We start from the raw sequence: 15,691 nt of genomic DNA on the forward strand, positions 1-15,691 counted from the left end.
CCACCGGAGGATTTTGCTGTCTTACGTCCAGGCCACTTTTTGCCATTCGGCACTGTGCGAATTTAACTGACAATTGCGCGGTCGTGCGACGCCGTACCCAAATGACATTTACGTCCTTTTTTTCCACAAACAGAGCTTTCTTTTGGTGGTATTTGATCACCTGTGCGATTTTTACTTTTTGCGCTATAAACAAAAAAAGAGCATAAATTTTGAAAAAATAACAATATTTTTCACATTTTTTTATATGAAATTCCCCAAAAAAATGTAAAAATCAAATTTTTTTTAAATTTTTGGTCAATTTGTTTTCTGCTACCTATGTTTGGTAAAAAAAATCACAATAAGCGTATTTTGATTGGTTTGCGCAAAAGTTATTGCGTTTACTAACTAAGGGAAAGATTCCTGTCATTTTTGGTGTTTTTTTTTTTAACGAGTAATGGCGGCGATCTGCGATTTTTTTTTTTGTGGGACTGCGACATTGCAGCGGACAGATCGGACCCCTGACTGACATTTTTGACACTTTTGGGGGTACCAGTGACATTACTACAGTAATCAGTGCTATAAATATGCACTGTTACTGTAAAAATGACACTGGCAGGGAAGGGGTTAATTTTATTGGAGAGGGAGGGGTTAATGTATGCCTGGTGCTTACTAACGTGTGTGGGGGGAGGTGACTGAGTGACACAGGGACAGATCGCAGGTTCAGCTATGCTGAACCCTGCAATCTGTCACTGTCTGTCACTTAGGCGATCCGCCCGCTTTGTTTACACAAGCGGGCGGATCTCCAAACTCGATTCCCTGATGATCGGGGAAGAGCAGGGCCGATCACCGCCGCTCCTCCCCTGGCCCGACTTCCGCTGTGACTGAATACAGCGGGAGCGAGCCACTTTGCCGCAGTAGAGCTTGAGTGAGCGGTCGGCAAGTGGTTAAAATATATTTTTTCTTCTAGCATAAACCTTACTATATGGTCTTTTATTAAACTCTTAAGTATCTCTCATGTCTGCATCTAGGAATCCGCAGACTCTTGCCACAGGAATCAGCTAACAGCCCCAATCACTTGTCAAGTGTCAATAGGCCTAAGAGTAGCTTAAGTGGGGTACACACTAGTAGAAAATCTGCCGAAAATTCCTGTCCGAGGTAAAATCATACGATTTTCGGCTAGTGTGTACACAACTTTCAGCAGCCAATGCCGACATTTTCAATGAAAAAAAACAGAGGGATAAACACCAAAATTTTTATCGTCCGTCCCCAGACGACCAATTTTCGTTTAATGTGTATGCAGTACGTCCATGAAAAATCGGATACGAAAGACACCGCATGATCTGAAGTTGCTGATGACCCGGAAGTCTAGGAACAGATGTCCCAAAAAAAAAAAATTGGGCGAGAAATTCCGTGAACATTATGCACTGTCAACTAAAAACGGTTATGACTGCTGAGCATGAGAGGGAAAAATCAGAGGATATTTCGTCCAATTTTCGTCAAGTGTGTACGAGCCTTTAGTGGCCAAGGAGGCATTGTTGTTAGACACTAGATACTAGACACTAGATAAGCAGTTGCAATTGCTTAACCATGAAGTCAGGAAAAGTCCCAATAACAAAGTTAAACTAATCAGAGAGGGACACAAGGGATGCTTTTCCAGATCTTCAGATTCCAGAACTTTTACTTGCAAAATGTGAACTGGAATTCCAGGCAAACCTAACTAAAAATAAAAATGCTCCCTCCCTCCTCCTAACACCAATACTGATTAACCTGTGTAAGAAAGATGTTAAAAAAAAAAACTGGTGAGGCTGGCCTCCATTGATTAGGAGTCTTACTTTACCTTCATATTCAGGTGGACATACACACTGATATTCATTAACCAGGTCCTTACAAGTTGCTCCATTCTGACACGGGGCTGACAGACACTCATTGTATTCCTCCTCACAGTACAGGCCATGGTATCCTATAAAAAAGAGGACATTCAAATTAAAATTCCATATTTTTTGGACATTTATATATTTTTATACCAGAACAAAGCATAACACACAATAAGAATTTCTTATCTAAACCCACATCAGCAAGAAGCAATTAGACTTCAAAGAGACACAACTTGCAAATTGAACAGAATTTAAAAGGAAATAGTCAAAATAAAAAATATGCAAGCTGCCATGCTGAGACAATCAGAAGGTCAGAGGTGACCTGAAGGCTGACAGCCAATGGTCTGTCATTGTCCTGACCTCACAGACTCGAGGTAATTCCCTAAAAAAGTATATTATTCATATATAACCCATGTAAATATGCGCTAAGCTTGAGGTAATTCCCTAAAAAAAAAGTATATTTTTCACATATAACCCATGTAAATATGCGCTAAGCTTGAGGTAATTCCCTTAAAAAGTATATTATTCACATATAACCCATGTAAATATGCGCTAAGCTTGAGGTAATTCCCTTAAAAAGTATATTATTCACATATAACCCATGTAAATATGCGCTAAGCTCAAGGTAATTCCCTAAAAAAGTATATTTTTCACATATAACCCATGTAAATATGCGCTAAGCTTGAGGTAATTCCCTTAAAAAGTATATTATTCACATATAACCCATGTAAATATGCGCTAAGCTCGAGGTAATTCCTTAAAAAAGTATATTATTCACATATAACCCATGTAAATATGCGCCAAGCTTGAACATCCAATTGTGTGCAGAGAAATAAAAAATAAAATTTACTCTGCAGCTAATTGGATAATTAAGAGCTAATACAGCCTAATGGATTTAAAGTAGAACTATGGACAAACCTTTTTTTTTTTTCATTTTGGATAGAGCAAGGGAGGGTTATAACCCCTGTCAGATTTTTTTTCATCATCTTTGTCCCATAGCCAAACCGGACGTGAGAGGAAATATGCAAATTAAAGGAATTTCTTGGGGACCTCCAGGTCACCAGAACAAGTGTCCCCATTGGAAAATTTGCCATCTATTACTTTTCTGGGGACAACCAAAACTTTGAGGTTTTCTTTTACTTTCACTTTCAATGATAATGGTAAACAGAACAAATAGAGAGGGTGAATCTCCTTAACAGGGACACAGAAAGCAATAAAAATTGACAGGGGCTCTAATCCCTCTCCACTCTTTCCAAGACTAAAAAAAAGTTTTGCCTTTAGTTATACTTTAAAGTGTATCTATGATCAGAAATAAAAAGCTTTTATGTCATTGGTCTTTTAGAGGTTGTAAACCCAAATTTTTATTTATTTTTTTCAACCTGAAAGAGAAACACATAATGAGCTAGTATGCATCGCATACTAGCTCATTATGAAATACTTACCTTAAAACGAGCCCCCGCCGCGCCGCCCGCTTACCTCTATGACGGGCGACATGTTCAGTCGCCCGTCTTCCAGGATCGCGGCATCCGGCCATCTGACTGGCCGGAGCCGCAGCGACGGTCAGAGCGCATGCGCCAGTGATGTCACTGGCTGCATGGAAGGTAAATATCTCCCAATTGGTGCATGTTTAGGAGATATTTACAGTACCTATAGGTAAGCCTTATCATAGGCTTACCTATAGGTACAACTTGCAGAGGAGGGTTTACTTCCTCTTTAATTTCCATTTGCTATACTGTACTTCTATTACAATGAAACGCTCTGTAAGTTGGTAAAACACCTTTAGAAGAATCCACCAAGACCAACTTCCTTTAATGCAGTGACACAAAATCACCATGATTTTTTTTTTTTTTCCAAAAAGTTCACAAAATCACCATGATTTTTGAATATGATCTCCAAATTTAGGGAAGTTGCCACCTGGAACCTCTTTGCTACATCTGGATGCTCTCTGCGTCTGTTCAACCGCAACATCAGCAAACGCCTTTAGGACAGTCCTAATCTGTCTATCATTGGAACTTCCCTCCTCTCTCTCTTGCTGAATGAAAGATATAGTCCACATAGGTCATGCATGCACCACATAAAGCGTCAGGAAAGGCACTAAAAATGCTTACAGAGATTCAGGTAAATTATTAAAAGCGATAGTTGAAAGATAGGCAGTGCTTACAGGATGAAAGGGGATTGGTTATCTACAGAAAGCGTTCATTTTTACATCAACATTTGGATTGCTGATAGTAAAATACAAAGTATACGCTGTGGACATGAACTCAAGAATGAGGACTTTGCTGGAACTCCTCTAAAAAATAGCTATGCATTTCCTGATATGTGAGTGTGCCTAGGCACTCCTGTGCTCACAGCCTTATAGCTATGTATTATCTGTGTGAGATCATCTAAGGCAGCCTATAGATGATTCTTTTTTTTCATTTAACCAGTGGGTTGAAGAAACAAAAATTACCCCATTTCCCCATACACACATTCGAAGGGGGATGGGGGAATCCTCCCCCACTGAGCCTTTGTATTCTGATGGCAGGGAGACTTCCCCACAATCAGAATACAGTGATCAGCACTGCCGGCTATAGCTGGTGGCGCTGATCGAGTGGAAATTTTCCAACAGGGAGGTTGTACAGAAGTTGATCAGTAGATTGAGTTCTGTACAACCACCCTGCCCATACATGAATCAACATTCAGCCAGTCCCTGCTGAACCAGACACATTTCAATCCATGTACAGCCGCATAAGTCACTGCTGTTTCTAATTGCTGGTCTCTTGAGATGTGGGGTGAGATTTGGTAATGTGACTGCTGTGCTGCCCACTGTTCTACTTGCTGGAGAACCTCATTTTAAAAAGTAAAGCCCTGTCTCTACCAAGATGGTTGTCTCCACAAAGATACACAATGCAGAATAAGGCATGGTAAGACAGTATTGAAGGCCCCTTGAACCTCCTTTAGGGAAAGGGAGCCTTGACTGCTGGAAGCATGGCATCTCTGTGGGTGTGAACCAAAAAGAGAAGTTAAGTAGGTCCCTTAGGATTGGCTACAAAGACCTGCGGTGATTGGGTGGAGCCTGAACACTAGGAAAAGGCTACGCTGGGGCACATCCAACTGCTCTGAGGAGATTCAGCTGTCACAAGAGTTGTCCACCCTCCCGCCCATTGTGATGTTTTGTCACAGCTTTATTGGCGGTTTTGACCTTGCCAGCAATTGATGATGCTTTTTTGGGCTATGCCCTCAAGTTAAATTCTGGGGTCAGTCTAATGTCTGTCTGGCACTGATGTTAAGGACAGGCCTCTTAGACTATGGTTGTTTATGTTTTATGGGTGCTCACGGTAGAACTGTGACTGGCATTGTTGTTTGGTAAATTCTGGGGTCAGTCTAATGTTTGTCTGGCACTGATGGTAAGGACAGGCCTCTTAGACTATGGTTGTTTATGTTTTATGGGTGCTCACGGCAGTGCCATCTTAAGAGCCTTATAGGCCCCTGGGCAATGCAGTGCAGTGCACTGGGGCCCCCTGGCTACACAATCACGCACGAGAATAAAAATGCAAGTTATCGATAAGGCGATAAGAGTACAACAAGAGAGTACAACTACTACCTGGAGTATATACCTTACTATATACATATTACAGGGACCAATATATACTACAAGAGACAACTACCTGGAGTATATACCTTACTATATACATATTACAGGGACCAATATATACTACAAAAGACTCTTGTAGTATATAGTGTTCCATGTAATATGTATAGAGTTAGTAAGGTATATAATATACTCCAGGTAGTTGTCTCTTGTCTTGTAGTATATATTGGTCCCTGTAATATGTATATAGTAAGGTATATATCCTCTCCAGGTAGTAGTTGTACTCTCTTGTAGTATATAGTGTTCCCTGTAATATGTATATAGACTATGTACACATTACAGGGAACACTATACTACAAGAGAGTACAACTACTTACCTGGAGGATAATATATACCTTACTATATACATATAGGCCAGGGACCAATATATAGTAGGTAGTATATCGATTAGATCCCATCATACATTGCCATCATTTATCATCACATCATGCCATGAGATTTGAAAATGAGAGTTAAAAAAACTGGCAGGCTGTGGCAGCCTTACCTTACCTTACACGGCTGCACATGGCATGGGAGGAGGTGGGTGGAGGCGGAGGCGGAGCCAGTCTTCTTCTAGGGTCGACTCGAGACGACGGAGCCGGAGGAGAGGAGTGAGGAGGAGAGCCGACGAGGAGGAGGATCCTCCTCCGAGTCCTCCGCTGCGGCGGCGGCGCTGTGCATCCTGGGTCTGCTCTGCTGCTCACGTCACTGGTTGCAAGATGCCAAGTGGGCTGACCTTAGCAACCAGTGTGTGCAGTGCAGACTCGAGCCACCCACGGCCGCCGCCGGACTCGAGGGGAGGAAGCAATAAGGGGGGGACCCGGGCGGACCGGCGGACACCAGACAACGGAACGGGGGGGGGGGCCCTAGACCACCAGGGAGTGGGACAACATGCCACCAATCCATCGATCCATGTGGGGCCCCTTGGCAAGTGGGGCCCCCGGGCAACCGCCTGGTATGCCCAGTGGAAAAGACGGCCTTGGCTCACGGTAGAACCGTCACTGGCATTGTTGTTTAGTAAATTCTGGGGCCAGTCAAATGCCTGTCTGGCACTGATGGTAAGGGCAGGCCTCTTAGACTATGTGAGTTTATTTTTTATGGGTGCTCACAGTATAACCGTGACTGGCACTGTTTGGTACATTTGGAAAGTTTTTACTTTTGCAAAGTTCAATAAAGCTGTGGCCTTGCACTATTTCCAACTTAATCAGCTTCTGTGTCTTTTTGGGGGGCAAGGCATTGGTTTATTAGTTGGGCATAAATGAGCCTATGCTTCTCAGCATAGGCTTCTCATGGAGAAAGATCAGCTGCAGAGAAACCACAATGAATATTGCTGCCTAGTTATTTGCCCTCTGCCTGCCTTTTCTTGTGAATAGCTTCCACCTTTTAGTTACTCTGTATTTGGCATTGTATACTTTTTTGCCCTGTTTTAACTAGTTATTAGTGCAGTTATGTTCCCTGTGTCTTTTGTTTTTCTTACCTTGTAATGATGGACTCACATGTTACTGCAGTTTGTAGTATCATGACTGATCAATTCCCCTATGTCCATGTATTCATTCATATAGCTTGTCCCTATTCTCAAGAGGAATACACAACTTCTTGTTCCCGGTTAAACAGTTACCCATCCATGCCTGGCCATTTCCTCTGTGTTGCATCACAAATGTGGGAGTGCTAATGTGATGAAACATCGCACGGTGAGCTTTCTGTGAATGCTCTGGCTATTTGTGTCTGTGCCAGATCTCATTACTGTTTAGCTCTCACCCGCAAAGCACTAGACTGAGAGATTTTGGTATATGTAGTTTCTTCACAGGAAATGTTAGTTCTCTCACTACAGACATACGTTAACCTGTGCAGTGCCATGCCTCATGTTTTAACACAAACAGAAACTTCAGACACTAAAATGTGAACATTAAGGGCTCATGCACACTGCAGCTAAAAAAAAACTGCTTTTACTGGCATTTGAGCTTTTATTTCAGCTTGAAGAAGCTTCTACTTTTTTGGGCTCTTTTGTACGTTTTTATTGAGCTTCTGTGAGCTCATTTGAGCTTCTTTGAGGTTTTCTGAGCATAAGCATTTTTTTTCACAAAACCTCCCCCTCAGCTCATTTTCCCTATTTTTTTGTGTGTTTTCGAGCTTCTTTGAACTTTTTCATGCTTCTTAAAGCCTTTTCAAACTTTTTCGCACCTTCTTGGGCACTTATGTGTCTTTTCTGCTCGAAAGCTCCTCTCAAAAACGCAAATTTGGTAGATTTTGTTTTCTGCCTGTGAGAGCATATTCCTGTAAACTCCTGAAAAAGCCATAGCGTGCGAGGACACATTGGCTAATATGGAGGGGAGTTTCCAGGCGCAAAAAATAAGAGTTTAAAAAAGCTCAAAAGCCTGTAGAAGCAGCTTCTTTTGAGCATAAGCCCTTACTTTTCTTTACCCTGTGCATACAGGGCAACAAAGGCCACCATGATACTACATGATCAATGTTCATCTTATGCAGGTGCAGGTAGGAAGGTTTACAATGTCTTTAAATGAAAATGTATTTCTCTTTATTATGTTTTTTATTTTATTGAGAAGGTAATTATTTATCATTATTTTCAACAACAACGGGGCAGCTAGCACTTTGAGAAAGAGGTCAGCAATGGCGGTTCTTTCAATGCATGTTTCCTTCCTGTTGGGGATACCTACAATTTCTACATATAATATAAAAAATATCCCCCATGGCCACTAGATGGAACAAGCCCTATAAATTCCCTTGCTTTCATACTGCATCTCTACCAGAGACAGAACCATTAGCAACATCTTTGAAAGCACAAAAGACAGACCTGGTATTGTATGCTTTTTTGTCTGAAAATGACAGCTTTCACAATGCAGATCCGTCACACTTTTGTGAACGATAAAGTAACAGCACAGCTATGCGACCACTGAATGTTAATATTGGGGTCCTGCTTTTTACAAGGTTGAGCCCCCAGAATGTAAGCGAGCCTTTCTACTAATCCATTACTGTTTAACATTCTTCTCATGAGCAAATCTGCAAACCAGCACAAAGACTGTGACCCAGCGTGGATGCTAACCGAGCAACCTTTCATACCAAAGGGCTGTATGAGGGAGCCACAAAACACAATCGCTAGCAACAGCAGGGTTAAGTGACAAGCGCTGTGCATGGAAATGTTGAATACTGGCAAGGACAATCCATTCATGATGGAGCCATTTCTGAAAGGTTACACTGGAAAGTAAAGGTACAATGTCACATTTGAGCAGGGTCTCTGAGCCACAATTATGTGATTACATGTGACATCATCTCTTAGACGACACAACTCCCTCTCTTCAATTACTGCTCCTGTAATATCAGGAATGTGACCTGTATTTCTACTTGTACTGACATCGGATGGCAAGGTTTGTCATTTTGTACAAATTATTATTCAGATAATATTATTTGCATACTGGAAGCAGGCAATTCAGTCATCAAAACAGATCACACCTTCTGATTTTGGCTGGGCCATATATTCTAACGTAAGTCCATCTTTCTGACCATGTTTCCTGTTGCACCCATATTTAGTCACAATCCAGTTCAGTATAGTAACGTCACAGAGTTCCATTGGTGTCTACTGCTACTGATTTACTTAGCCACATGACATCCCTTCCCTTTTCCTCCACATTAAAACAATGCACACAGGGTAGCTGATCCCCCTGGATGCCCACCCACCCCTTTTTTCCAGCCCTGTACCCTAGTGTAGTGTTGAATTACTGGCTCAAGGACTAGATGTGCACTGCAGGCAGGGCTGGGACAAGGGGTGGGCAGAAGGGTCGGTTGCCCTGGGCGCAATGGTTTATTGCAGGGATGGAGGGGCGCCTTGACCCTAACCCTAAGGGAAGGGGGGTGCAGTTTGGCATCCTTGCCCTGGGCGCTGGATGACCTTGTCCTGGCACTGACTGCAGGTCTCTATCACAAAAAGAAGCAAGGCGCCAAATAGTCCATATCCTTACCTCCAGCAAAAATGTCTACACAAGGCGAGAGGGGAGGGACCAGGTAGACAAGTCATCAATAACCCCGGACACAGCCAGGGGCAGACACACTCCTCCCCTCTCTCCTTTTGCTCCAGACCAATCACATAAATGTTGCTAAGATGGATTACCCTGCAGCTGCCTTAGCCATGGACACCATTATTAACCACATGCCAACTGCCCACAGTACAGTTACTGTGGGTGGCCTGCACAGGCATCTTGGATCTGGTACATGATCCAGTCTGTTCTGGGTTAGGAGCCCACAGCGTGCTGCTCCTGCAACCGCAGTGTCCCGGATCACAGGATCACAATGTCAACAAAGCTGTTATGAATGAATTTCAGTGATAACATCTGTGTTTCTTGTAGAGTGATCTGTGAATGGCCCACAGCTATCACTTGGTACCTGGACCAATCACAGAACACTGTACCATGTGATTAGCTGTAGCCAATCACAAATCATTAGTAATCACAGCTGTCATGAATATAACCCATTCATGACAGTTGAAAATATTGCTGATACAACAATCATCATTGTAATAAAAATGTGTAAAAAAAAAAAAAATCCCTATCATCCCCCAGTGGTAACACTGAACTACTCTGATGAGGGTATGTAAAAAATAAAAAGTTAAAAAGAAAATAAAACGTAAAAAAAAAAAAAATGTTAAAGAAATTTGAACAAAAAATGATTATTATTATTATTTTTTAACATACTGTTATCAATCAGTATCCCTGTTCAACACCACACCAGTCACATGATGACACTGTACTGCACTAGTGACAGTATGTGAAAAAAGTGTAGAAAAAATTATTGAATTTCTTAATCTTCCGAAAAATTGTGAGCAGTAATTGCAACTTAAAAAAACTCGCCATGCCACTTACAAAGTGCTGCAGACTGTCTACTTTCCAAAAAAAGGGTAATTTGGGGGGAATTTGTACTGTCTTGGCATTTTAAGGGCCTCAAGAAATGATATAGGCCGTCAGTACATCAGGATTGATCAATTTTGCAAATATATCTACCATAGTTTGTAAACGCTATAACTATAATGCAAGCCAATTAAAATATATTGGGATTTTTTTCCAAAGACGGAGCAGAATACATTTTGACCTAAAGTTATAAAAAAATTTGATGTTATTGGATATGTTTTATAACAGAAAGTAGAAAATAGGTTCACATCTAGGCGTTGCTATTTTTACAGCTGTTTGTTTGGGCGTTTTACAGGCATTTTTTGCAGCGTTTTTGTGCAGGCATTTTTATGTTGACAAGTGACCAATGAAAAAAAATAAAAACGCCTGTAATCTGCCAAACAAGAAGCTAATGTACTTTTTTGTGCGTCAGGAGTTTTGCTTAAGGCGACAGAATACTCAGATGTGAACAGGGGCCATTGAAATGAATGGGATTTGTCTTGTTGGGCATTTTTAGAGCTGAGCCTTAGAGCATAAAATCGCCCAAAAATGCCTAGATTTGAACAGAGCCTAAATGTTCCTTAAAAAAAGGAGAAGATTCAGGAGATGGCAGGGTCACCTCCCGAATGCCTGCCAACTGCTGCTATACTGCCCTCTGAAAAGTCGCCCATCACAATTTTCTTTTCAGAGGGTTGTAAACACTGTTGTCAATGTCAAAGAGCCTTTAGCAGTTGAGACAAACCATTTACCACTGACAGCGGTGCTTAAAATAATCAGCTTTTTTTCATTTAACTAAAACCTTTATCCAAAAAAAAACTGTTACTGTAAATAATTGAAAAGTGATAGCTGGAGTTTGGCTTTAATTTGTTAGTCAAGTCTATCTAAATCTGCTAGTGCATCTAACAATACCCTGACTGACACATTTAGAGTGCTGTCCAAAGGTGTCTCCATTGCTCCTTCACATTGGAGATCCTCTGAGACAGGGAGTGAATTACTGGCCAGATCACCAGGTGAAAATAAAGGGAAAAAAACCTTAAACCGGTATTAAAACCTAAAGTAAACATTTATTATATTGCAGCCTACCAGTTCTTAGATGTGATGGCTGCATTTTTTTTTCTATATTTTCATCTGGTAATCCAGCCAGTAAGAGTGTTTTTCAACAAAACAAGCTCTCCTGCAAATGTATCAGTTAGATTGTTGATGCAAACCACTTACCACTGGGGTACACCATACCTCCCAACTTTTTGAGTTGGGAATAAGGGACACCTACTGTATTGGCAAAAGAGTGTGGGCACAGGACACACCCCCTGCCACACCCCCTTAAAGGAGAATTGTACAAAAAAATGATTAGTGCTTTTTTTTTACCGCTACTATTCCTTTACACTGGCTTTTGAATTTTACTAATGCAGCAATTTCGAAATTGGATGAAAGGTTTAGCACTTGGAAACACATTTTGAAAGATACATAGTGCATTTTGTATATAAGTATATAAAAATCAGAGCAAAATGAGGGACAAATGAGGAGGAAAGAAGGACATAGGGATGCATAGGGATATGGTTCCAAATCAGGGACAGTTGGGAGCTATGGTGCTTGCCTTGCATTGAGCAGCTTGGACACATGAGGAGGAAAGAAGGACATAGGGATGCATTGGGATAGGGTTCCAAATCAGGGACAGTACTCCAAATCAAGGACAGTTGGGACCTATGGTGCTTACATTGCGCAGCTTGGACAAATAAGGGAGGAAAGAAGGACTTAGGGATGCATAGGGATAGGGTTCCAAATCAGGGACAGTCCATTCAAATCAGGGACAGTTGGGAGCTATAGTGCTTACATTGAGCAGCTTGGAAAAATGAGGAGGAAATAAGGGCATAGGGATTCATAGGGATAGGGTTCCAAATCAGGGACAGTCCCTTCAAATGAGGGACAGTTGGGAGCTATGGTGCTTACATTGAGCAGCTTGGACAAATGAGGAGGAAAGAAGGGCATAGAGATTCATAGGGATAGGGTTCCAAATCAGGGACAGTCCCTTCAAATCAGGGACAGTTGGGAGCTATGGTGCTTACATTGAGCAGCTTGGACAAATGAGGAGGAAAGAAGGGCATAGGGATTCATAGGGATACGGTTCCAAATCAGGGACAGTCCATTCAAATCAGGGACAGTTGGGAGCTATGGTGCTTACATTGAGCAGGTTGTATTTATTCATGTAAAACCTTTATCTCAAAAGGAGAGAAAAACAGTTTTCTGTAACTGCTTGTGCAACTGCAGTTTGAACTGGAGTTTGGCTTCAATTTTTTAGTGTATCTAAATCTGCTAGTACATCTAACATTCTCCTCCCCCCATACTGACAATGATGCTGTCCAAAGGTGCCCCCTGTGTGTTTATTCACCCAGAGTGTAATACAGGAGGTATGCTACTGACCAGATCACCAGGTAAAAACAGAGGGGAAAAAGCCTAAAAAAGAAAACCAATGCAGCTAGCATATCTGCTGATTGGTAATCTGCAATATATTACATTTTTGGTTTTGGGTTTTAATACTGCTTTAAATTTTATTGTACTATGCTCATTCTGACATCCCTGTTAGCCCACAGTCTCCCCGTAACTAAAAATATAAACCATGGAGTCTATACTTGAATACTTTACAGGCTTGCTGATATTTATATAGGTTATTCTATTTTATCAATAATCTATGTGTCAAGTTACTCTTTTAAAGCAGAAAATCTGTCATCTCTATGGACTGATATGAGCGGACATAAAACTCTGCGTGATATATCAGTGCTGTATGAATAAATGAATAGAGGGTTTAGTGAATGACTGCTATAACTACTACAGGAATCCAGTATAATAGCTATTGTACTTCATCCATCAATACAGGGATGTCCTATACTTTAAATCGAATGGCCTTTCCTTCAATATTGGAGACTCCCTCCTTATTATATTGCTTTATATTAGCTTTTTCACATTTTATGTTTTTTTCTCAGGAATGCTCTTAGTGTTCACATGAATTCCACACATTGCCATTACACGTAGCTAAAATGTGCTCTTTTTACATATAAAACTGCTCTTATTACATATAAAACTAATGATCCTGTCATAAATAAAATAAAAATCTGTCGCTTTCAGAAGCCAGCTGAGAATAAAAAGGTCACTCAAGGTCGTAGCGCCTTCCGGTGAAACCAAAAAAGACTATGGACTTATTCTGTTTGACGGTAAAATCAGACAGAAATCTTAATGCATCTGGCTTCCTGCTGGTCTGATCAAAACAGAATACTGGGCTTTGAGATCTTTGAAAAGTCCTTGATTTCACTGGCAAACTTCTCAGGTTGTCAGTTTAGGATTTCTTTCATGAAACACAAGCTGATGGTACAGCAGAATATATCCTTAGACCCAAAAATCGTCATTGATTTGCTCAAAAAATAAATATGTAAATGAGAAGTCAATGACCTCCCAACTTTCTGAGATGAGAACTAGTTAGCAACAAAGATGTATCTTACTATGGCCCATCAACACTTGAAACATTTACAGACTTCTTGAAATTTTGCACTACAATTCAAAGTAAACCTTGCACTACTTAATATAGAGACAGTTCCTTTGACATGGTTATCTATGGTGCTGGGTATTGGTTGACTATGCTTTGCGGGCTTTGTGCTGGTTGTTTGATTTTTATTATTTTGTATGCCTATACATTATGTTTTTTGTGTAAAACTCTGTTATATTTAATGTAAATTGGGTGGATGTATATCCCACTTGATTGTTACCTTTTTTTAAAAGCAATCAGATTGTGACAAAATTGTCCTGCACCCTGCTCAAATGCTTACGTTAGCCACTTCCTCCAATCTGGACATAGATACCAGATAATATAGCTTAGCATACAACATAAGCCAACAAATAGCTTGTATAAGAACTGGAACTGTTTATTGAAAAAACTCACACAGAATATTTACAGTACACAATCAGGTGAGGCTGATCACATTATCATATGCAAAGGCAACTGTATACATAAATATAATTAACATGAGCTAATTAACTAATCACTTAAACCAGCCTAGGTCACTCAATGCCCACCCAGACAATGTTGTGATTAATCAAACAATAGGTGACCTAAGTAACAATTTACAATGGGAGAGATATGCTTAGCAGAAAACACATAACACCTTAATAAACAGACAATAGCAGGAGACCACCAGCAACAAACTGTCCGGCTCTTACATTACAGTATATGAAACAGAGATCAATGTGACCAGCTCTTTCAATCAACATGTATAGTTCAGAATAAAACAAACCAGGAATATTTTTCAGATATTTATTGAGAAATATTGTTGATAAATATTACTGTCCTATTTGAAATAATCCAAACCATTTTCTCAGTGTCCATTAAGTAGTTGTCCCTCATTTTCTCGGTCACCCTGTGCCCCTAATAGACACAGGGTGACTTTCACATAAGAGGGGGCCTGACTTTTCTAGGGTAAGCTAGGTTCCATGCCCCCCCCCCCTGCCCAAAGTGACTCCCGTCACATATCTCCCCTTTTGGCAGGAGACTAACACAGTAGGAGACTCCAGACGATTCAAAGTTAGTCCGTAATTCCAGTCCCCCAATACCCGTACCCACACCATACCCCAAACAAATTGCCCCAACACAGCATTACTCACCCAGCCAACCTCTGCTTCTCTCATAGAACATACCCACCACTGGAAAGAAGTGTGGACTGGCCCTTTCCCTGGAGTCCTTTCAGCCACTGGAGAGGAGACAGGGTGGCTGGGCTCACTCCGTTATGCTGTTGGTGTTCTGGGCTGACTGCCTAGTATCCCTGGGGTATACAAGTGGGGACCGTAATCCCATCCACTTTTGTTAAAAGAAAATCCTCCAGTGCTTGCAGAACAAGGCTGACATCCTCCTTTCCCAACGCCAGACCTTTTTCTATTGTTGTGTCAGTGGAGACCACAGTCCCATCCACTACCACAGGAAATCCATCTTTTGTTAGTTGAGGGCAGAGTGAACTCACATAGTCGGTTCACATGATTTCCATTCTGGGCTGCATGGAAAACTTGTCATCACTATGTGTGGAACAGAGGTCATGAACCCTCTCTCTGGTTGCCAGTGCTTCAGCTGGGTGGTCTTTACCATTCCGGGGCTTGGTCTGCTGCTGGTGGGGAGTGACCGTCACCTTCTCTCCTGAACTGTGTATCTGTCATTGGGGAGATGAGCCAGCTGCTCCATCTCCTGTATCCTTATCTGGCGGCTAGGATGACATTTCTCTGGTACTGTCTCCCAGGTGTACGGATCCTTGCTAGAGAGGGATGACAGTTTCCTCTGCTTTGGCTGAATGTTGGGGAGGGAG

General features: G+C 41.4%; 1 protein-coding gene across 2 annotated transcripts in view; it reads right to left on the reverse strand.

The window, feature by feature from the left end:
• The window catches only part of DNER (delta/notch like EGF repeat containing), a 404,738-nt gene that overhangs the window by 63,507 nt on the left and 325,540 nt on the right, over positions 1–15,691 (reverse strand). For both annotated transcript variants that reach the window (XM_082249031.1, XM_082249030.1), the window contains one exon: positions 1,817–1,939. In XM_082249031.1, coding sequence (XP_082105157.1) covers positions 1,817–1,939 — 123 coding nt within the window. The remainder of the gene's footprint in view (positions 1–1,816; positions 1,940–15,691) is intronic.

This window comes from Pelophylax lessonae (genome assembly GCF_965119305.1).
Source record: "Pelophylax lessonae genome assembly, chromosome: 3".
Lineage (NCBI taxonomy): Eukaryota > Metazoa > Chordata > Amphibia > Anura > Ranidae > Pelophylax > Pelophylax lessonae.